At 58.1% G+C, this 22455-nt stretch overlaps 1 protein-coding gene across 1 annotated transcript in view; it reads left to right on the forward strand.

The window, feature by feature from the left end:
* Positions 1–22455, forward strand: part of NBEAL2 (neurobeachin like 2) — a 34814-nt gene that overhangs the window by 6452 nt on the left and 5907 nt on the right. The window contains 36 exon segments of the mRNA XM_077789993.1: positions 1472–1636; positions 2794–2875; positions 5142–5500; positions 5574–5656; positions 7132–7217; positions 8123–8408; positions 9281–9387; positions 10050–10127; positions 10215–10298; positions 10426–10524; positions 11346–11917; positions 12007–12139; positions 12219–12338; positions 12420–12750; positions 12848–12930; positions 13041–13133; positions 13414–13585; positions 14003–14136; positions 14218–14377; positions 14451–14553; positions 14908–15052; positions 15168–15326; positions 15411–15570; positions 15712–15797; positions 16060–16719; positions 16791–16969; positions 17041–17200; positions 17954–18091; positions 18163–18468; positions 18571–18720; positions 20263–20420; positions 20500–20624; positions 20799–20919; positions 21005–21162; positions 21279–21486; positions 21488–21599. Coding sequence (XP_077646119.1) covers positions 1472–1636; positions 2794–2875; positions 5142–5500; positions 5574–5656; positions 7132–7217; positions 8123–8408; positions 9281–9387; positions 10050–10127; positions 10215–10298; positions 10426–10524; positions 11346–11917; positions 12007–12139; positions 12219–12338; positions 12420–12750; positions 12848–12930; positions 13041–13133; positions 13414–13585; positions 14003–14136; positions 14218–14377; positions 14451–14553; positions 14908–15052; positions 15168–15326; positions 15411–15570; positions 15712–15797; positions 16060–16719; positions 16791–16969; positions 17041–17200; positions 17954–18091; positions 18163–18468; positions 18571–18720; positions 20263–20420; positions 20500–20624; positions 20799–20919; positions 21005–21162; positions 21279–21486; positions 21488–21599 — 6355 coding nt within the window.

Here is a 22455-nt window from a genome sequence, read left to right on the forward strand (position 1 = left end):
AACCCGCGGTGACCCCGCTCAGTGACCCGGACACCCTGAGTGACCCCGGACACCCTGAGTGACCCCTGTGGGTGACCCCGGACACCCTGAGTGACCCCAGACACCCTGAGTGACCCCTGTGGGTGACCCCGGACACCCTGAGTGACCCCAAACACCCTGAGTGACCCCGGACACCCCTGAGTGACCCCGGACACGCTGAGTGACCCCAAACAGCCCTGAGTGACCCCAAACACCCCTGAGTGACCCCAAACAGCCCTGAGTGACCCCAAACAGCCCTGAGTGACCCCAAACACCCTGAGTGACCCCAAACACCCCTGAGTGACCCCAGACACCCTGAGTGACCCCGGACACCCCTGAGTGACCCTGGACACCCCTGAGTGACCCCAGACACCCCTGAGTGACCCCGGACACCCTGAGTGACCCCAAACACCCCTGAGTGACCCCGGACACCCCTGAGTGACCCCAGACACCCCTGAGTGACCCCGGACAGCCTGAGTGACCCCGGACACCCTGAGTGACCCCAAACACCCCTGAGTGACCCCGGACACCCTGAGTGACCCCGGACACCCTGAGTGACCCCAAACACCCCTGAGTGACCCCGGACACCCCTGAGTGACCCCAAACACCCCTGAGTGACCCCGGACAGCCCTGAGTGACCCCTATGGGTGACCCCCAGCACCCCTCAGTGACCTCCAACACTTTTGAGTGACCCTCAGCACCCCCGAGTGACCCCTCTGAGTGGTCCCAAACATCCCTGAGTGTCCCCCAGCACCCCTGAGTGACCCCTGTGGATGACCCCAGCACCCCTTGATGACCCCTCTGGGTGGTCCCCAGCACCCCTAAATGATCCAAACATCCCTGAGTGACCCCTCTGAGTGTTCCCCAGCACCCCTGGGTGACCCCTGTGGGTGACCCCAAACACCCCTGAGTGACCCCTCTGGGTGGTCCCCAGCACCCCTGGGTGACCCCAGCACCCCCGAGTGACCCCTGTGGGTGACCGCAGCACCCCTAAATGATCCAAACATCCCTGAGTGACCCCCAGCACCCCTGAGTGACCCCTGTGGGTGACCCCACCACCCCTGAGTGACCCCTCTGGGTGTTCCCCAGCACCCCTGGGTAACCCCAAACACCCCTGAGTGACCCCTGTGGGTGACCCCAGCACCCCTGGATGACCCCAGCACCCCCGAGTGACCCCTATGGGTGACCCCAAACACCCCTGAGTGACCCCTGCGGGCGACCCCAAACACCCCTGAGTGACCCCTGCGGGTGACCCCAGCACCCCTGGCTGACCCCCAAAACCCTCGGGTGTCCCCAAACCCCCCGCGGGACCCCGGGCCCGCGTCCGGCCGCGGCGCCTCACTCGCTCCCCGCGGTCGGAGCCACCGGGCGCTTCGGGGGCTCCCCGGAGACGGCGGGGTGACACCCCGCAGCCCAAAATCGGGGTGACACGGTGCACCCCAAATGCTGCCAGGCCCGAGGAGGCGGGCTCCGAGATCCCGGCGCTGCCGCGGGAGGTGCTGCAGGTGCTGAGCCAGCGGCTGGGGCACAGCGTGGCGCTGGGGACGCGCGCCGGGGACCGCGCCGCCGGGCTGGGCCAGGCGCTGCTGCTCCTCAAGTTCTTCAGCATCATCTGCAGGTGGGTGACCCCCCAAATCCCCCCTGCGCCCCTCGGCCGCCCGCCCCGAAATCCCCGGCTCCAAAATTCCGTCCTCACCGGGTCTCGCTTTGTCCCAGAGCATCCCTTGGATTTGGGGATGTGCGGCCCGCATCCCAAAAAAAATACACACACAGAATTCCTCCCTTAGGGGAAGCATTGTGAAGTTTGGGGTCCACCCAAAATCCCCTCTAAAGCGCAGGCCGTCTTTAAAAATAATTAATAATGATAATCGCAGTAGTAATAATGGTAATAATAACAGCGGTAACTATGCATAATGCAAAATAACAAAATGTTTGGAAAATATAATCGTTTAGAAAAGGAATTATAAATGTGAAATTGTGAACGTTAATTTGTAAGTGTTAAAAAATGTTATTGCCCCCCAAAATTCTGTCACTTCCCCCAGTGTAGTGCCCCTCCAAAAGTGCAGCACATCTGTAAAAATAATTATTTTTAAATCGTGATATTAATAATAATTATTATTTATTAATATTATATATTATATATTATATATTATATATTATATATTATATTGTATTATATATTATATATTATATTTATTATGTGTATTTTATATATTATTATATAATATATTATATAAAATATATATTATATATTTCTATATTATTATATATAATATATATTATAATATGTATTAATAATAATAATGTAATACAATAAAAATATAACAATCAAAAAACACAATTTCCCCTAAAATTTCATCATTCCCTCCCAGTGGAGTATCCTCCCCAAAATGCATTATATCTCTAAAAAAATTTTTTGGAAATAATTAATGTTATTAATGGTTAATGTATTTGACAGTAATCATGACTATAATAATATAATCATGTAATGTAATTAAAATATAAGAATAGGAAACCATTATTCCCCCCAAAATTCCATCATTTCCCCCCCCAAATTGCATCACATCTCTAAAAAATAAAATTAAATTATTTTTATTATTAATAACAAACATTAATAACACAACATAATACAATAAAAACTGTGTAAAATAGAATAATTTTTTATGGCATTTTCCCTGCTCCAAGCACTTTATTCCCGCGCAAATTTCCCTCTTCCTCTTCCCAAATTCCCTCCCGCCCTGGTGCGGGATGGATTCCCGACGTTTTCCGTTCCAGGAACCTGGAGAACATCCAGCCCGACCGGAGCCCCGGCTGCCTCCCGCACGTGCTGCGGCTGCTGCGGCTCTGCGGGAGCCAGGTGGGAACGGGAGCGGGAACGGGAATGGGAGTGGGAACGGGAGTGGGAATGGGAACAGGAGTGGGAATGGGAACGGGAATGGGAACGGGAATGGGAGTGGGAACGGGAACGGGAATGGGAACGGGAATGGGAACGGGAACGGGAATGGGAGGGGGAATGGGAATGGGAACGGGAATGGGAGTGGGAACGGGAACGGGAATGGGAACGGGAATGGGAACGGGAGTGGGAACGGGAACGGGAATGGGAACGGGAACGGGAGTGGGAATGGGAATGGGAACGGGAGTGGGAATGGGAGTGGGAGAGGGAATGGGAATGGGAACGGGAATGGGAATGGGAACGGGAATGGGAATGGGAATGGGAGTGGGAATGGGAATGGGAACGGGAGTGGAAATGGGAGGGGGAATGGGAATGGGAGGGGGAATGGGAACGGGAGTGGGAATGGGAGCGGGAATGGGAATGGGAGTGGGAATGGGAGTGGGAACGGGAATGGGAGCGGGAGCAGGAATGGGAGTGGGAACAGGAGCGGGAATGGGAGTGGGAATGGGAATGGGAACGGGAATGGGAATGGGAGCGGGAGCAGGAATGGGAGCAGGAACAGTAATGGGAGGGGGAACGGGAACGGGAATGTGAGCGGGAATGGGAGCAGAAGTGGGAGCGGGAATGGGAATGTGAGCAGGAATAGGAACGGGAATGGGAGCGGGAACGGAGTGGGAATGGGAATGTGAGCGGGAATGGGAGCAGGAACAGGAACGGGAGGGGGAACGGGAGCAGGAATGGGAACGGGAATGTGAGCGGGAATGGGAGCAGAAGTGGGAATGGGAATGGGAGCAGGAATGGGAGCGGGAACAGGAGGGGGAATGGGAATGGGAGCAGGAACGGGAATGGGAATGGGAACGGAAATGTGAGCGGGAATGGGAATGGGAGGGGGAACGGGAATTGGAGTGGGAATGTGAGCAGGAATGAGAATTGGAATGGGAGCAGGAAAGGAAATGGGAGTGGGAACAGGAATGGGAATGTGAGCAGGAATGAGAATGGGAACAGGAGTGGGAGCGGGAATGGGAGTGGGAGCAGGAACGGGAGCAGGAATAGGAGTGGGAATGGGAATGTGGGCAGGAATGAGAATGGAAACGGGTGCAGGAGCGTGAATGGGAGTGGGAACAGGAGAGGGAACAGGAATGGGACTGGGAATGTGGGCAGGAATGAGAATTGGAATGGGAACGGGAATGGGAGTGGGAATGGGAATATGAGCAGGAATGAGAATGGGAACAGGAGTGGGAGCGGGAACAGGAGTGGGAACGGGAATTGGAATGGGAATGGGGACAGGAGCGAGAATGGGAATGAGAGTGGGAATGGGCACGGGAATGGGAATCAGAATGGGGACAGGAATGGAAACAATCATGGGAATGAGAATGGGAAAGGGAATGGGAACAGAGCTGGGAATGAGAATGGGAAGGGCCTGATTGGCTGGGGAGGGGCTCAGCGCTGATTGGTCACTGAGTCTATACATTATGTGAATCTGGGCTCTGATTGGTCAGCAGCTCTACAGGTTGTGCTGATCAGGGATTTGATTGGTCAGTGAGTGCACAGGCTGTTTGACTGAGTTCTGATTGGCCAGTGTCTCTATAGGTTGTGTGATTCTGGATGCTGATTGGTCAGAGAATCCATAGCTTGTGCTGCTCTGGGATCTGGTCAGCAAGACCATGGGTTTTGTGATTCTGGATGCTGATTGGTTGAGACCTCTACGGGTTGTGCTGATCTGGGATTTGATTGGCCAGCAGGTCTCTAGGTTGTGTGATTCTGGATGCCGATTGGTCCATGAGTCCACAGCTTGTGTGACTCTTGATGTTGATTGGTTGAGAGCTGTACATGTTGCATTGCTCTGTAATTTGATTGGTTCATGAGTCCATAGCTTGTGCTACTCTGGTGCTGATTGGCCAACAGCTTTGCAGTGCCTGGTGCTGATTGGTCAGTGCAGCTCTGAGTTCTCATTGGTCAGCAGCCCTACAGGTGGTGCCACTCTAGCTGCTGATTGGTCAGTGCATCCCAGCTTGTGCTGCTCTGAGCTCTGATTGATTGATTGATTGATGGATGGATGGATGGATGGACGGATGGATGGATGATGGATGGATGATGGATGGACGGATGGACGGATGGATGATGGATGGATGATCCCATTCTCCCCACAAAGAGGAGTTCCCCACCCCAAAAAAAACCGCATCCCGTTTTTTGGAGCGTGTCAGGGATTAAAGCTCGGCTTTCCCGGCAGCTGCGGAACATCCCGGGGGACGAGCGGAGCCGGGCACAGCTGGAAAACAAGGGGACACAGCTGGAGAGCCAGCAGAACGGGGCACAGCTGGAAAACGGGGCACAGCTGGAGAAGGGGACACTGCCGAAAAATGGGGCACAGCTGGAGAGCCAGCAGAATGGGACACAGCTGGAAAACGGGACACAGCTGGAGAAGGGGACACGGCCGGAAAATGGGACACAGCTGGAAAATGGGGCACAGCTGGAGAGCCAGGCACAGCTGGAGAGCCGGGCACAGCTGGAAAACGGGATGCTGCACGCCCTGCACCTCTGCGAGTGCTTCCTCGACCCCTACCAGACCTGGCGGCGGCAGCTGAGCGGGTGAGGGGCGCCCCCCGCCCCCCAAATTCCCTCCCCTGTCCCGGATCCCCTCCCCTCACCCCTCTCTTTCCAGGGAATCCATCAGCTCCAAGGAGAAGAGCAAATACAAGTTCGCGCCCGCCCCGCTGCCCCCCGAGTTCGGTGCCTTTTTCCAAGGTAAAAGCGGGATTTGGGAAAGGGAAGGGTCGGTGTGGGACCCCTAAGTGGGGAGAGGGTCCAGGGATGGGGGGTGCTGGGGCAGGGGAGGGATCAGGGAATATTTGTAGGATCCGGGGAGGGATGGTGTGTTCAGGGGTAGGTATTGATCCAAGGACCTTAAAGGATCCTGCACCTGCTCCAGGTTATCCTGGACTTGTCCCACAAATGTGGGATCCCACATCTGCTCCAGGTTATCCTGGATTTATCCCACACCTGCTCCAGGTTATCCTGGACTTATCCCACAAATGTGGGATCCCACATATGCTCCAGGTTATCTTGTCCAAATCCCACAAATATGGGATCCCACATCTGCTCCAGGTTATCCTGGACTTGTCCCACAAATATGGGATCCCACACCTGCTCCAGGTTATCCTGGACTTGTCCCACAAATGTGGGATCCCACACCTGCTCCAGGTTATCCTGGACTTGTCCCACAAATACGGGATCCTGCATCTGCTCCAGGTTATCCTGGACTTGTCCCACAAATGTGGGATCCCACATCTGCTCCAGGTTATCCTGGATTTATCCCATACCTGCTCCAGGTTATCCTGGACTTGTCCCACAAATGTGGGATCCCACATCTGCTCCAGGTTATCCTGGATTTATCCCATACCTGCTCCAGGTTATCCTGGACTTGTCCCACAAATGTGGGATCCCACATCTGCTCCAGGTTATCCTGGATTTATCCCACACCTGCTCCAGGTTATCCTGGACTTGTCCCACAAATGTGGGATCCCACATCTGCTCCAGGTTATCCTGGATTTATCCCACATCTGCTCCAGGTTATCCTGGACTTATCCCACACCTGCTCCAGGTTATCCTGTACTTATCCCACAAATGTGGGATCCCACACCTGCTCCAGGTTATCCTCTACCTATGTCAGGATTATTGTAGGATTCCAGGGCAAATGTAGGAAGCCATTCCAGGTTATCCTACACCTGCCCCAGAAATTTAGGATCCTGTACCTGCTCCCGTGTCCTGGGAAGAGGAACGGGATCCCAAAGCAGGAATTAAGCCCAGCAGCACCTGCAGAACCCACAAAAACCACCCCCAAGGGGGATTTTTATCAGGGAAGCCCCAAAATCCCCTTTTAGAGGCAGCGCCGTTGCAAAAATCCCCCAAAACTGCGGCCCGTAAGCCCCAGCTGAACCCGAGGGTGGCACAAATCCCCATTTTTGGGGCCAAAACCCCGTTCCTGGCACAACCAGAGCTGGAACACCTGGAGCATCCTCACCCTCCCCTCCACCAGCAGGGTCCAGCACCCCCATGGGTGGATTTGGGTAGGAAAGGGATTTTTCCCTATTTTTTGGCTGAAAAAATGATTTTTTTTCTTTATTTTTAGCTAGAAAGGGGTCCTTTTCTCTTTGGTTTTGGGCTGGTTTTTTTTTGCTGTTTGCTCCTCTGATGAAATCTGTCCCTCCTCATCCTCACAGAGAGTTTCCAAGGTGGGAAGCAGCTCCCGGAAACGATCCAGCTCCGGATTATCCATCTTTTTGGAGCCATCCTCTCCGGATCCAAGGTACCCATGGGAGCTCCTCATTCCAGGGATAAACCCCAAAGTTTTGTTCATTCCAAGGCTGGAATTAAACCAGTGAATTTTCCAAAGCTTTTAAAAATCATGTGTATCATTCCAGCCTTAAATTCGGTGGGATCGGCTCAGAAACGTTCAATTAAGGAATTAAATTCAAGAATTAAAGTATTAAAATAAAACAAAATAGTTGAAAATTAAATAAAATTATTTAAATTACTTACTAAATTAGGAATTTAAGAATGACGTAGAACAAATAAAATAATAAAATAAAAATAACTAAAATAATCGATAATTAAATAATAATTAAAATAAATTCATAATTAATTATCAATTAGATAAAATAAAGTTATTCATAATTTAACTTAATAATAATTAAGTTTAAGGAAATAAAATAAATAATATTAATTAATAATTAATAATTAATAATAATTAATTACTATTATTATTAATATTAAGAACAGAAACTAATGAAATAAAAGAAATAATAAAATAAAGCAAAATTATTTAATTTATGTAAATAAGTTAAATAATTAAATTATTGAATGAAGTTATTTTTGAATTATTAAATAGTTAAATATGATCATTAAATTACTAAGTTAAATTATTTTCTTGGACTATTACGTTTAATTGTTAAAATTAATTAAATAATTACACTATGGGAAGCTTTTAAGCTGAAGCTTCACCACCCACTCACCTCCGGGCTGGAAGCTGCAAAATCCTTGGATTAATAATTCGGAGCCGGAATGGCTTTTAATTCCCGCAGCCGTTAAAAATCCATTCGATCGATAATCCCAAAATTGCCTTGAAAACCATTCCCAGTCGCGGGGTACAACGTGCAGCGCTGGGGCTCAAGGAATAACGGGATGGGAATTCCCGCTTTCCCCACCCCGCAGCCCAACGCGCTCCAGGCCATCACGCCGGCGGCGCTGGACGCGCTGCTGCGGCTGCTGCAGCGGCGCTGCGGCGGGGCCCCGCCGTGCCCCGCGCTGCAGGAGGCGGCGCTGCGCTCCGTGGTGGCCGCGGTGCATGTCCTGCACGGCTCCAGCCCCGGCGCCGGCCCCGTGTCCCTGCGGAGCCTCCTGGACGGGTATTTCAGGGTGCTCAACTCCGACCTGCCCGCGGCCTCCCCGGAGCCCGAGGCGGCCGGCGGCCTCATCGCGCTGCGGGTGCTCATGTTGGGTAGGTGGGGAATGGGGTGGGGTTTGGGAAGGTGGGGTGGGGTGGGATGGGATGGGATGGGGTGGGATGGGATGGAGATGGGATGGGATGGGGATGGGGATGGAGATGGGGATGGGATGGGGATGGGATGGGATGGGGATGGGATGGGATGGAGATGGGATGGAGATGGAGATGAGATGGGATGGAGATGAGATGGGATGGAATGGGGATGGGATGGAATGGGGATGGGATGGAGATGGAGATGGGATGGCATGGAGATGGGATGGAGATGGAGATGGGATGGGGTGAGGTGGGATGGGATGGGATGGGGATGGAAATGGGATGGGGTGGGATGGGATGGAGATGGAGATGAGATGGGATGGGGATGGAGATGGAGATGGGATGGCATGGGGATGGAGATGAGATGGGATGGAGATGAGATGGGATGGGGATGGAGATGGGATGGGATGGGGATGGAGATGGGGTGGGGTGGGATGGAGATGGAGATGGGATGGGATGGAGATGGAGATGGGGATGGGGATGGGATGGAGATGGGGATGGGATGGCATGGGGATGGAGATGAGATGGGATGGAGATGGGATGGGATGGGGATGGAGATGGGATGGGGATGGAGATGGGATGGGATGGGGATGGAGATGGGGTGGGGTGGGATGGAGATGGAGATGGGATGGGGATGGGATGGAGATGGGGATGGGATGGCATGGGGATGGAGGTGAGATGGGATGGGGATGGAGATGGGGATGGGATGGAGATGGGGATGGGACGGGACGGGATGGGATGGGACGGGACGGGACGGGACGGGACGGGACGGGATGGGATGGCATGGGATGGGATGGGATGGGGCGGGGCTGAGCCAGGCGCTCTGTCCGTAGACGCCATCCCGGCCATGCTGAGCTGCCAGGACCGGCCGGTGCTCCAGGCTGTGTTCCTCAGCAACAACTGCTTCGAGCACATCATCCGCCTGCTCCAGAACAGCAAGGTACGGGGTGGTGCCTCAGTGTCCCCGTCCCGATCTCCAGCGTCATCTCCATCCTCATCACCATCTTCATCCCCATTCTCATCTCCATCTCCTGTCCTTATCACCATCTTCATCCCTATCCTCATTTCCAACTTCGTCACCTTCCTGATGCCAGACAAACCTGAGATAGGTGACACCAAGTTTAAATGCCCCCATCTCCATCTCCCTCATCTCCATCCATCTCCCCCATCTCCATCCCTCTCCCTCATCTCCATCCATCCATCTCCCTCATCTCCATCCATCCATCTCCCTCATCTCCATCCATCCCTCTCCCTCATCTCCATCCATCTCCCCCATCTCCATCCCTCTCCCTCATCTCCATCCATCTCACTCATCTCCATCCATCCATCTCCCTCATCTCCATCCCTCTCCCTCATCTCCATCCATCCCTCTCCCTCATCTCCATCCATCCATCTCCCTCATCTCCATCCATCTCCCTCTCCTTCATTCCCTCCCTCCCTCCCTCCCTCATTTCCTCTTTAAATGACCCTGGGACAGGCATTTGGTGACACCAGGGCTGGGCACCTTCATCTCCATCTCCATCCTCACCCCACGCACATCCATGGCGTGGGGACCCTCCAGAACCCCTTCCCTGTGTCCCATGTCCACCCCGTGTCCCACAGCTCTACCTCGGCGGCTCGCGGGAGGCGGGTGAAGCCCGGGACGAGGTTCCCACGTGGAACGGGGATGGACTCCAGCAGGTACCCCATAACCCAACCACCACCCCTGGTGGGCCGTGTCCCCCCATTCCCATGTCCCGGCAGCTCCCGCATTCCCGTGTCCCGTAGGTCAACGCCAGCAGCTCCGACGCCATCGCTGTCCACGCCCTCGGGGTGCTCACGGCCATCATGAGCAACTCGCCGTCAGCCAAGGTGGGCAGGGGGCCTCCCCTGAGGAGGACACCCCAAAACCAGAGGGATTTGGGTAGTTTTACCCGGGTTGAGGTGGCTTAACCCGAGGTGGGGCTCATCTGGGATTCCACTGTCCCTGTGCTTCCAGGAGGTGTTCAAGGAGCGCATCGGCTACGCCCACCTCTACGAGGTGCTGAGGAGCCAGGGTCAGCCCACCCAGCGTCTGCTCCAGGAGCTCCTCAACATGGTGAGCATTCCCACTTTTCCTGATTCTGGGCAAATCTCTCGGCACTGGGCGTTCCTGTGGATCTCAGGCCCCGTTCTGAGCCCGCCATCCTCTCCACTCTGCTGGTTTCTCAGCAGCTTCCGAGGGGTCCCAGGTCCGTCTTTCACTCGGAGTTGTGCTTGGGTTTGGGAGTTCTGAGCCTTTCGGATGTGGAACTGCTCATTCTGGTACTGCTGGGCACAGGAGGGTCTCCAGGGTGCTTCATGCATGAGGGTCTCCGAGATCCTTGATTCGTGGAGGCCTCCAAGACACTTCATGCACGGATATTCTGAATGCTCCGAGATTCTGGATGCACAGGAATCTTCAGAATGCTTGGTGCATGAGGGCCTCCAGGATCCTTGATACGTGGTGGCCTCCAAGATTCTTGATGCTTGGGGTCCCCAAAATTCTGGATGAACAGTATCTCCAAAACTATTAACGCGTGGGAGTCTCCAAGACTTTAATCCGTGAGGATCTCTAAGATCCTTGATGCATGGAGGCACTGAAGATCCTTGATGCATGGAGTCTCCAGAATTCTTCATGCACAGGATCTCCAAAAGGATTGATGCATAAGGGTCTCTGGCATATTTGATGCACGAGGGTCTCCAAGATCTTGAATCCATGAGGGTCTCCAAGACCCTTGATGTCTGGGGTCTCCAAATTCTGGATGCATGGGAGTCTCCAAGATTCTGGATGCACAAGGGTCTACGCAAGGTCTCTTCCTCCAGCCCAGGGTGGTCTGGGATGGATCCATCCCTCTCCAAGCACTGGAGCTGCACCAACCCCCTCTCGTGTCCCTGCAGGCAGTGGAGGGTGACCACAGCTCCTTCCCGGTGCGTCCCATCCGCAACGAGCAGCCCCTGCTGATCCTGCTGGCCTGGCTGCCGGCGCTGGAATGCCGGGATCTCCAGGTGTTCCTGTCGGTGTGGCTGCGGCGGCTCTGCGAGGCCTCCCTGCCCAGCCGCCTCACCTGCGTCAAGGCGGGCATGGTGGGCTCCCTGCTGGGCGCCCTGGCCACCGAGCCGGCGCTTCCCAGCGCCTGCTCCCAAAACCTGCTGGAGCTGCTGCGCTCCTTGGGCAGCCTCTCCATCCGGCCCGGGGAGCTGCGGCAGCTCCTGCGGCTGCTGCGGCGCGAGCGGGGCCGGGGGCCGCACCCCTACGTGGCTCCGGTCATCCGGGCGCTGTCCGGCATGGCCAGGGGCGAGGGACCTCCGCGGGCGCTGCAGAGCTTCGACCTGAGCCCCGGCATGGCCGGGATCATGGTGCCCACCATCCAGAAGTGGCCCGGCGGCGCCTTCGCCTTCCACGCCTGGCTGTGCCTGAGCGAGGAGGAGCCGGAGCCGCTGGCGAGGCCGAAGAGGAGGCAGCTCTACAGGTGATGCTCGCTGGAGGGGGCGAGGTGAGGGTGGGGAAGGGCAGCAGCACCATCCCCACCGTGGTTTTCTCCATGGTTTTCTCCACCAGCTTCTTCACGGCGGGCGGGACGGGCTTTGAGGCGTTCTTCACGGCGGGCGGCGTGCTGGTGGTGGCCGTGTGCACCAAGAAGGACTACATGACAGTGGCACTGCCCGAGTTTGCCTTCAACGACTCTGCCTGGGTGGGGATCATCCCCATCCCCGCCCCTGTTCCCATCAGGGACACCACAATGTCCTGATGTCCCTCTCTGTCCCCCCCAGCACTGCATTGACATCGTCCACGTTGCCGGCCGCCGGCCCTTCGGCCAGAACATCGTCAGCATCTACGCCGACGGACACCTGCGGAAAACGGCACAGCTCCGCTTCCCCTCCCTCCACGAGGTGGGGGATCCTCCCAGCGCCCAGCCAGACCCTTCTGCGTGGCCTCGCTGGGGGCTCAGTGTGATCCCTTCTCCCTCCCAGTCCTTCACCTCCTGCTGCATCGGCTCCGCGGGCCACCGGACCACCACGACGGCCGCCACCGCTGCCAGCCACCCGCCGGCACCGCACGGGCCGGAGCTGGTCTTCACCCAGCACCCTGTGCTGGGACGCTCCCAGTCTGTCCCCGCCACCCTCGGTCCCCACTCCTGGACCCCCACCCAGCTGCCCACGGAGGGGGTGGTGGCCACCACGGCAGCCGGAAGCCAGGACACGGAGTGGGGCAGCCCCACCTCGCTGGAGGGTCACCTGGGCTCCGTGGCCATCTTCTGCGAGGCTCTGCAGCAAGCCCAGGTCAAGGCTCTCTTCTGTGCAGGTGTGTCAGGCTGGGACGTGCAGGATGTCCCCAGGGTGCTGGTGGTGGCCAGGGTCTCCCCCACCAGGTCCCAGCTCATCCCAGTCCTCTCCCCCAGGACCAAATGTCACATCCCCGTTCACACTGGAAGGTGACTTGGTGGAGCTCAGCAGTAAACTCTTGCTGTACTACACCCCCCAGGTAAGGAGAGCTGTCCCACCCCACTGGGGACAGGGACAGGGCTGGTGGACCCTGTGCCACCAGGGACACGTCCAGGAGGATGAGGATGCTCCCATGGTGTTCTTTTCCAGGCCTGCAGGAACAACATCTGCTTGGACCTCTCTCCCAGCCACGGATTGGACGGGAGGCTGACGGGACACAAGGTGGTCAACTGGGACATCAAGGTAGGCTGAGCACGGGGTGACCTGTCCACCCCATGGCCTGGAGCCGGGGGGTCCCTCCTGGGGCACAGTCCCAGGGCAGGACCCTCACAGGTCCCCTGGACACCGCAGGGACTCTGCCCGTGGTATTGGGTCCACCGTGACCCATCTGTCCCGTGGGTCCTCATCATCCACCGTGGGTGGTGCAGGGGACCAGGTGACTTTTGGGGAGCCCAGGTGCCATGGATCTTCTCCTCCACACTGCTGTCACCACCCAGCAAAGCCTCTCCCCTCCCTCCCCCAGGACGTGGTCAACTGCGTGGGTGGGATGGGGGTGCTCCTGCCCCTGCTCGAGCAAGTGGTGTCCAAGACGGAGGAGCCCGAGGATGAGCAGGAGACCAACGACCTGGTGGGGCCAGAGCTGACATCCTCCAGGAACGCCCAGGGCATGCTCATCCCGCTGGGGAAGTCCTCGGGTGAGGAGTTCAGGGGATGTGAAGCAGGAGCTGTCCTGCTTGGGTGGCTGGAGGTGACCACAGGGGGGTTCCTGGACCTGGCAGGTGTCCACCACGGGCAGGAGAAGTCTTGCCTGAGGCTCCAGGAGTTACGGGGCAATGGAGGAACCACTTTAGATGTTGCTATGACCCAATTAGTCACAAACAAACGGTCCTGGGACAGCGAGGGTGGCTCCAGGAACCTTTGGCGTGGGTGGAACGTGCTTTCTCCCAATACCCAGCTGCTCATTCCCAAGCTCAAAGCACCAGAGGCTTCCATCTCCTTAAATCTGGAGAAAACAGGAGAACAGGGCGAAAAGTTCGGAGAGACAACTGCGTGGGATCTCCAGGAAGGGGTTTGGGTGGGCCCTGGGGCTCACGGGTCCCGGTGCCCTGCAGAGAGCAGGCTGGAGAGGAACAGCGTGGCCGCCTTCCTGCTGCTGGTGAAGAACTTCCTGCGGAACCACGCCGTGAACCAGGAGAGCCTGGTGCAGTGCCACGGCCCGGCCATCATCGGAGCGCTGCTGCACAAGGTGGGGGAGGCTCCCAAAACCTCAGCCCGCCGTCCTTGCCGTTCCCAAGGGGCTGGAAGTGTCCCCTGTCCCCCGTGGCAGGTCCCTGGCACGCTACTGGACATGAGCGCCTTGATGGCCTCGCAGATCCTCATGGAGCAGGTGGCTTCCGAGGGCAGCGGGCTCCTGCTGCACCTCCTCTACCAGCACCTCCTCTTCGACTTCCGCATCTGGAGCAACAGCGACTTCGCCGTGCGCTTAGGTGGGAGCAGGGATCGCCTGGGAATGTCCATCCCACCCGGCCTCCCTGGGCTCCTCACACCTTCTCCCTGCAGGTCACATCCAGTACCTGGCCAGCGTGGTCAAGGACCACAAGCAGCGCATCCGCAAGAAGTACGGGGTGCAGTTCATCCTGGACTCCATCCGGACCTACTACGGGTCAGCTGCCGCGCGGGGCCGGAATCCCGGAATGCTGACGGGGTGGGATTGGGAGCCGGGAGCTGTGGTTTGGCTAAACACCATTTTTGTGGGGTGGGAGCGTTGTGGTGGGTGCAGGACCTGCCATGTCCCATCCCTGAGCCGGCGCCCGGCTCCAAAATCCACCCCCGGCAGCCGCCAGGAGTGAGGTGGCTTCTGCAATGAGCAGGCCCAAATGTGTGGGGTGGACATGTCCCGGGGTAGAAGATCCCTGGAGCTCCTCAGGCTTTGTGTTGGGATTTGGGATGATGCTGGCGATGGTGGTGGGTGACGAGGGACACATCCCCACGCATTTCTGTCGGTCAACACCTCCAGGGAGAAGACCACGGCCACCGATGACGTCAGGACGGTGCAGACGTCCCTTTTCAGCCTGGTGAAGGATTTCTTCTGCAGGAGCTTCTCCGGGGAGGAGATGCAGAGCTTGCTGAACTACCTGGCAGGGGCACAGGACGAGCAGCAGGTGTGTCACCAGCCACGCTGTGGTCCCCAAACCCCGAATCATGGGCTGGGGAGAAGCCATGAGATGCTGGTGGGGCACTCGGATGGCAGTGGACAACCATGCTGGTGTCCTGCAGGTCTGTGGAGCACTGGAGGTGATCCACAGCCTGCTGAAGGGCTCCCCAGCCCAGGAGCAGCTCTTCGCCTTCCTCTTCGAGCCGGGCCATGTGGAGCTGCTCTTTTCCCTGCTGGTGCAGAAGAGGTTCTCGGATGAAGTGAGGGAAAGGGTCTTCAAGGTAGGGCAGGTCCCCAGCGCCCACCGCCTCCTGCCCCCAGAAGGGATGTCACAGCCAGGTGGCCTCTTCTCGCTGTCCCACCAGGTCCTCTACAAGATGCTGAAGTACGAGAAGGTCCCTGAGCGCAGCAAGAGCCGCCTGAAGCTGAAGGACATCGGGTACCACGGGCTCATCTCCTACCTCAGCGACATTCCCGGCTCCATGCTGCTCTTCCGCTGCCTCTCGGAGCAGGTCCTGGGGGCAGGTACCGTGTGCCAGCCACGCCAGCCGCGTGCCATGGGATCATCACTGGTGGCTTCCCACGAGGCTCAGCCGGGCTGAGTCTTTGGTGGCTTTTGGGGACAGCGGGAAGGGTCCCACCACTGTGCTGACTCTTTGTCCACAGACCCTCCCAACTACAAGGACCTGGTGGCCGTGGTGTACCTGTCCCACCGGGCTGAGCTGAGCATCCGACTCGACATCTGCCGCAAGGTGAGCGGGGCCGGGCCACAATGGGACGTGACAAAGGTGTCACCCCCGGGTTGAGCTCCTTGGACACCCAGCTGTGCCCAAAAGCGGTGGCCGTGGGGATGGTGGTGACACACATCTGCCAGCATGGGAACGGTGCAGCTCCTCCACGATGATTTTGGAGGATGTGGGGTGCTCCCGTTCCTGGGATGGATCCATCCCTCAAGAGCTGGAGCAGCAGCATCCAGTGTCCTTCCTTCTCCTTCTCCTTTCCCTTCTCCTGCAGCTCTTCCACCTGATCTACGCGCAGCAGGACCTGGTGAAGCAGCTGGCCAGGCTGGCCGGCTGGCAGGACACGCTCACCAAGCTCTACGTGAAGGAGTCCTACGAGTGCCGCCAGCGCGGCCGGAGCACCGCGGGCTGCCCGGAGCCGCTGCGCCTGTCCGAGCCCTCCGGCAAGGACGGGATGAGCCCGCCGCCCGCCGAGCTCCAGGAGCTCGATGTCTTCCTCCCGCTGGGATACGAGGCCTCGGACCAGGAGCTCTCCGAGGGCTTCTCCGACCACTCCATCTCCCCGAGCGGCCGCACCAAGTCCTTCCACTCCTACAACTTCAAGTCCTTCGACTCCTCGGACCGGGCCAGCCGCTCGTCCTCCAACCCCGGGGACGGTCCCGCCTTCGACGGCGTCTACCACCCGCTGTCCCCCTTCTCCACCTCGCCCTTCGACCTGGGGCTGGACCTGGCCAGCACCAGCTCCATGGCCACGGCCGAGAGCGGCACCCAGACCCCGGCCAGCGGCCCCGGCACCCCCTCGCCCCTGGAGAGCTTCAAGCCCTTCCCGGGAATGCGAGCGCGCAAGAGCTCCAGCCTGTCCAACGTCCTGGATGAGAGCAGCTACCAGGACGCGCTGCCCAGCGACAACGTCTCCAACACCAGCAACCCCCAGGTGAGCCCCAAACCCTCATCCCCACCACCCTGGGCGCTGCGGGCGCCTCTCACCTTCCTCTCCGCCGGCAGCAAACCCCCGAGGAGGAGCTGTGCAACCTCCTGACCAACATCATCTTCTCGGTGACGTGGCGCGGGGTCGAGGGCTGCGACGAGGCGGCCTGGAGGGAGCGCGGCCAGGTCTTCTCCGTGCTCACCAAGCTGGGCACGGCCTGCGAGCTGGTGCGGCCCCCGGACGAGATCAAGCGCAGGTGAGGCTCGCCCGCGTCCCGGGGGTGCGTCCCGAGGGATGGGCACCTCCGGAGCCGCTGCTGTCCCGCAGCCTGCTGGAGATGATGCTGGAGTCGGCGCTGACGGACCTGAAGGAGTCGGGCCCGGCCGCGCTGCCCGGGCTCAGCCACAACGCCCTGAAGCTGCTGCGGCTGCTCCAGGATTTCCTCTTCTCCGAGGGACACAACAACCAGGCGCTGTGGAGCGAGAAGGTGGGTGGGAGTGAGCAGGGATTCCTGATCCCCAGCCGCAGCTCTGCTAATCCCTAAACACGGCCCTGGCCCTGAAAGCAGCCCCGCCTGCAGGACTTGAACATAACCTCAGATTTATGCTTAAATTGAAGTCCAAGCCTAATCCTAACCTTGGGAAATAACTTCAGCCTCAATCCTAGATTTAAATCAAAGCCTAATCTTAATTTTAGGAAATAACCTGTGCCTTATTTGTAATCTTAATCCTTAAACCTTAATCCTAACCCCTAATCCTAAACTTTAATCTTAAACCTTTAGCATAAATGCTACCTTTTATACTCTTAAACTCTGAACCTAAACCCTAAGACTAACTCATAAACTTTAAGTGTAACTGTTCCTCCTGAATCATGATCCTAAACCTTAACGCCACATCTTTGTCATAAAACCCAATCCTTAATCTTAATCCTAATCTTAACCCTAACTCTTTAAATGCAAAACCCTAACCTTAACTCACAGCCTGTAATCTCTGTTAGGATTAGGAGTACTTCCTACATCCTAAACCTTACTGCAATACCTTTGTCCCGCAGCTCAACCCTAACTCCAGCCCTAATCCTGACCCCTGACCGTAAATCCTGAGCCCCAACCTCATGCCAAACCCAGACTAGTTCGCCACGAGTTGGGTTCTACCCTAATCCTAAACCCCAACCCGAATCCGAGGAGGGCTGGGAGATGGGGCCGGTGGCTGGGCAGGGCTGGGGGCTCACGGTGTCCCCCCAGATCTACGAGGGGGTCAGCAGCCTGCTGGACAAGCTGGGCGTGTGGCACCACCTGGCCGACGGCACCTCGGACCTCAAGGAGATGGCGCAGACGGGGCTGCGGGTGCTGGTCGGGTACATCCTGCTGCAGGACCCCCAGGTGGGTCCCCCCTTCCCTGGGCACCGCGGTGGCCTCGTGGTGGCCCCGCCTGATGTCCCCCGTCCCCGCAGCTGCACTCGCCGGCCTACGTGAAGCTGCACAGCCTCCTGCAGACCACGTCGGCCCCGCGGCGGGACGAGGCCTGTTACCTGCTGGGGAAGCTGGAGACGCCCCTGCGGCGCTCCCTGGATTCCAGGTCGGAGACCTTCTCCTGGCTGGTGCCCATCATCCGCACGCTGATGGATCAGTGCTACGAGACCCTGCAGCTGCAGCAGTTCCTGCCCTCGCTGCCCCCCACCAACGGCAGCCCCACCTTCTACGAGGACTTCCAGCTCTTCTGCACCACCCCAGAGTGGAGGGGCTTCATCGAGAAGCACGTGGGTGCCGTGGGGTGGGGTGGGGTGGGGTGGTTGTTGTGGGGTTACCTGGATGAGGGGTGGTGGGTGCCAAGCCCTGGGAATGCCTCTCCGCTCGTCCAGGTGCAGCCCACCATGGCCCAGTTTGAGATGGACACGTTTGCCAGGAGCCACGACCTGATGTCCAATTTCTGGAACGCCTGTTACGACGCCTTGATGAGCAGCTCCCAGCGCCGGGAGCAGGAGAAGGCGGCCAGCCGCAAGTTGTTCCAGGTACTGCCCGCTCCTTGTCCCTGGGATGTCACCCTGGGGCGTGCTCTTTATCCTGGGGACACTCTGCTCACCCCTGGGGTGTCACTCTGGGTGCTCCTCATCCTGGGGATATGTTCCTCACCCCCAGGATGTCATCCAGGGATGTCCTCCTTATCCTGGGGACAAGGTTCTCACCCCAGGGTTGTCACTCTGGGTTCTCCTTAGCCTCTGGACATGCTCCTCACCCTCTCACTCCAGGGATGTCACTCTGGGTTCTCCTCAGCCTAGGGACATGTTCCTCACCCCGCGGATGTCACTCTGGGTTCTCCTCAACCTTGGGGACATGTTCCTCACCCCAGGGATGTCACTCTGGGTTCTCCTCATCCTGGGGACATGTTCCTCACCCTAGGGATGTCACTCTGGGTTCTCCTCATCCTGGGGACATGCTCCTCACCCCAGGGATGTCACTCTAGGTTCTCCTCAGCTGAGGGACATGTTCCTCACCCCAGGGATGTCACTCTGGGTTCTCCTCACCCTGGGGACATGCTCCTCACCCTAGGGATCTCACTCTGGGTTCTCCTCATTCTGGGGACATGTTCCTCACCCCGAGGATGTCACTCTGGGTTCTCCTAATCCTGAGGACATGCTTCTCTCCCAAGGATGTCACTCTGGGTTCTCCTCAACCTGGAGACATGCTCCTCACTCTGGGAATGTCACTCTGGGTTCTCCTCAGCCTCTGGACATGCTCCTCACCCCAAGGATGTCACTCTGGGTTCTCCTCAAACTTGGGGACATGTTCCTCACCCCAGGGATGTCACTCTGGGTTCTCCTCACCCTGGGGACATGTTCCTCACCCTAGGGATGTCACTCTGGGTTCTCCTCACCCTGGGGACATGTTCCTCACCCCAGGGATGTCACTCTGGGTTCTCCTCAACCTTGGGGACATGCTCTTCACCCCGGGGATGTCACTCTGGGTGCTCCTCACCCTGGGGACATGCTCCACACTCCAAGGATGTCACTCTGGGTTCTCCTCAGCCTGGGGACATGCTTCTCACCCCAAGGATGTCACTCTGGGTTCTCCTCAGCCTGGGGACATGCTTCTCTCCCAGGGATGTCACTCTGGGTTCTCCTCAACCTGGAGACATGCTCCTCACTCTGGGAATGTCACTCTGGGTTCTCCTCAGCCTCTGGACATGCTCCTCACCCAAGGATTCATGCAGGGAATGTGCTCCTTGCTCTGGGGATGTCATTCTAGCAAGGCGCTCTTCTCCCTGGGGTATTAATCCTGGGGTTGTGCTCTTCACCCCAGGGATGCCATCCTGGGGACATTGCCTTCAGGAAGTGCTCCTCCTCCTGGGGACATTGTCCTGGGGATGTGCTCCTGGTTCCAGGCACATTACCCCTGGGATGTGCTCCTCATCCCGGGGATATCATCCCAGGGATACTCCTCATCCCAACCATGTCATCCTGGCGATGTTGTCCTTACCCTGAGGACATCACCCTATGGATGTCCCCAAGCCCCAGGCTGCTGTCACCCTCACTCTGGTGGTGCCCCCTCGGCAGGAGCTAGTGCTGGAGCCGGCGGCGAAGCGCTGCAAGGCGGAGAACGCGCGGCACGCCAACGTCCTCAAGCAGACCAACAACCAGCACAGCACCGTGCTCAAGCAGTGGCGCTCCCTGTGCCGCCTGCTCACCTCGCCCCGCTCCGCCTGGGCCGACCGGTGGGTCCCCAGCTCGTCCCCGGGCAGGGGTGGCACAGCCAGGGCTCCCCAGGGTGCCTCACCCCCAGCTGTCCCCCAGGAACCCGCCGGAGGTTCGCTGGAAGTTGTCAAGTGCCGAGACCTACTCCCGGATGAGGCTGAAGCTGGTGCCCAACCTCAATTTCGACCAACACTTGGAGGCCAGCGCCCTACGGGACAATCTGGGTGAGGTGGTGGCGCTGGGGCACCCGTGGGTCCTCCCGTGCCACGGGCAAGGGATGTCACCGGTGGGTTTGGGCTGGGAGGTGGCATGGACAGCGTTGGATTTGGGAGCCCTTCACAGGAGCTGCCCCCAGCTCATGGGGGTGGAGGGTCCTGCTGACCCCCTCCTCATTTCAGGAGCTGACCACCTCCAGAACCCCGCCGAGTCCCTCCCGCTCGCCATGGCCAAGGAGGCCAAGGTGAGCGAGCTGGAGGATGACCAGCTGGCCGAGGAGGACCTCCCTGTCCTGGACAACCAGTGAGTGACGCCACCCCTGCCCCAGCGCGGGCTCACCTGGGCTGGGGGTGTCACCAGAGTGTCCTCACGCCACGGTGCCACGCAGGGCTGAGCCCAAGGAGCAGAACCAGCGGGAGAAGCTGGTGGTGTCGGAGGACTGCGAGCTCATCACGACGGTGGCCGTGGTCCCTGGGCGCCTGGAGGTGACAACCCAGCACGTTTATTTCTATGACGGCAGCAGCGAGAAGGAGGAGACGGAGGGAGGTAACGGCGGGCGCTCCTCGAGGGCTGTGAGGAACCCCGGCCCAGCCCCATCCCTGCCTCGGGAATGGCGGGATGGTGACACCTGGGGGGCTTCCATGTCCCCCCGCCCTCGGCAGGGATCGGCTACGACTTCAAGCGCCCCTTGTCCCACCTGCGCGAGGTCCACCTGCGCCGCTACAACCTGCGCCGCTCTGCCCTCGAGCTCTTCTTCATCGACCAGGCCAACTACTTCCTCAACTTCAGAAAGAAGGTGGGGACCCCCTCATCCCCTCCCAGGTCCTTCCCAGGGCCGCAGCTGCAGCAGCTCCGTGTCCTTGTGTCCCCTCCAGGTGAGGAACAAGGTGTATTCCTGCATCCTTGGCCTGCGGCCCCCCAACCAGACCTATTTCGGCAGCCGGTCCCCCCAGGAGCTGCTCAAAGCCTCGGGGCTCACGCAGGTACCGGCCCCACCACGCCCGTCCATGTTCCGTGTGTCCCCTTCCCAGATGGAAAAGAGAGGGTGACACCATGGAGTGGGGATGCCCATGGGACGGGGATGGACGTGGGCATGGACAGGGGATCAGGGATGGCTGTGGATATGGGAGTGGCCATGGGACCAGGGATGGACATGGACGTGGGCATGGACAGGGGATCAGGGGTGGTTGTGGATCTGGGAGTGGCCATGGGACCAGGGATGGACATGGACAGGGGATCAGGGATGGCTGTGGATGTGGGAGTGGCCATGGGACCAGTGATGGAGGTGGACATGGGATCAGGGATGGCTGTGGATGTAGGAGTGGCCATGGGACCAGGGATGGACGTGGACGTGGGCATGGACAGGGGATCAGGGGTGGTTGTGGATCTGGGAGTGGCCATGGGACCAGGGATGGACATGGACAGGGGATCAGGGATGGCTGTGGATCTGGGAGTGGCCATGGGACTAGGGACGGACATGGACAGGGGATCAGGGATGACTGTCGATCTGGGAGTGGCCATGGGACCAGGGATGGATGTGGGCTTGGAGAGAGGATGAAGGATGGCTGTTGGGAGTGGCCATGGCACCAGGGATGGCAATGGGGTGAGGACAATCATGGGACAAAGGACATCCATGACACATGAGAGGATCTGAGTGCAGGGATGGCCATGGAGCATGGCTGTGGGATGGAGGTGGCCATTGGACTAGGGGTGACTGTAGAACCAAGGATGACCATGGGGTGGACACGGCCACAGTTCTGGGAACAGCTGCAGGACCAGTGATGGCCATGAGACTGGGGACAGCTTTGGAGCCAAGGGTGGCCAAGGGACGGGCACTGC

The sequence above is a fragment of the Lonchura striata genome, chromosome 1 (assembly GCF_046129695.1).
Source record: "Lonchura striata isolate bLonStr1 chromosome 1, bLonStr1.mat, whole genome shotgun sequence".
In the NCBI taxonomy this organism is placed as follows: Eukaryota; Metazoa; Chordata; class Aves; order Passeriformes; family Estrildidae; genus Lonchura; species Lonchura striata.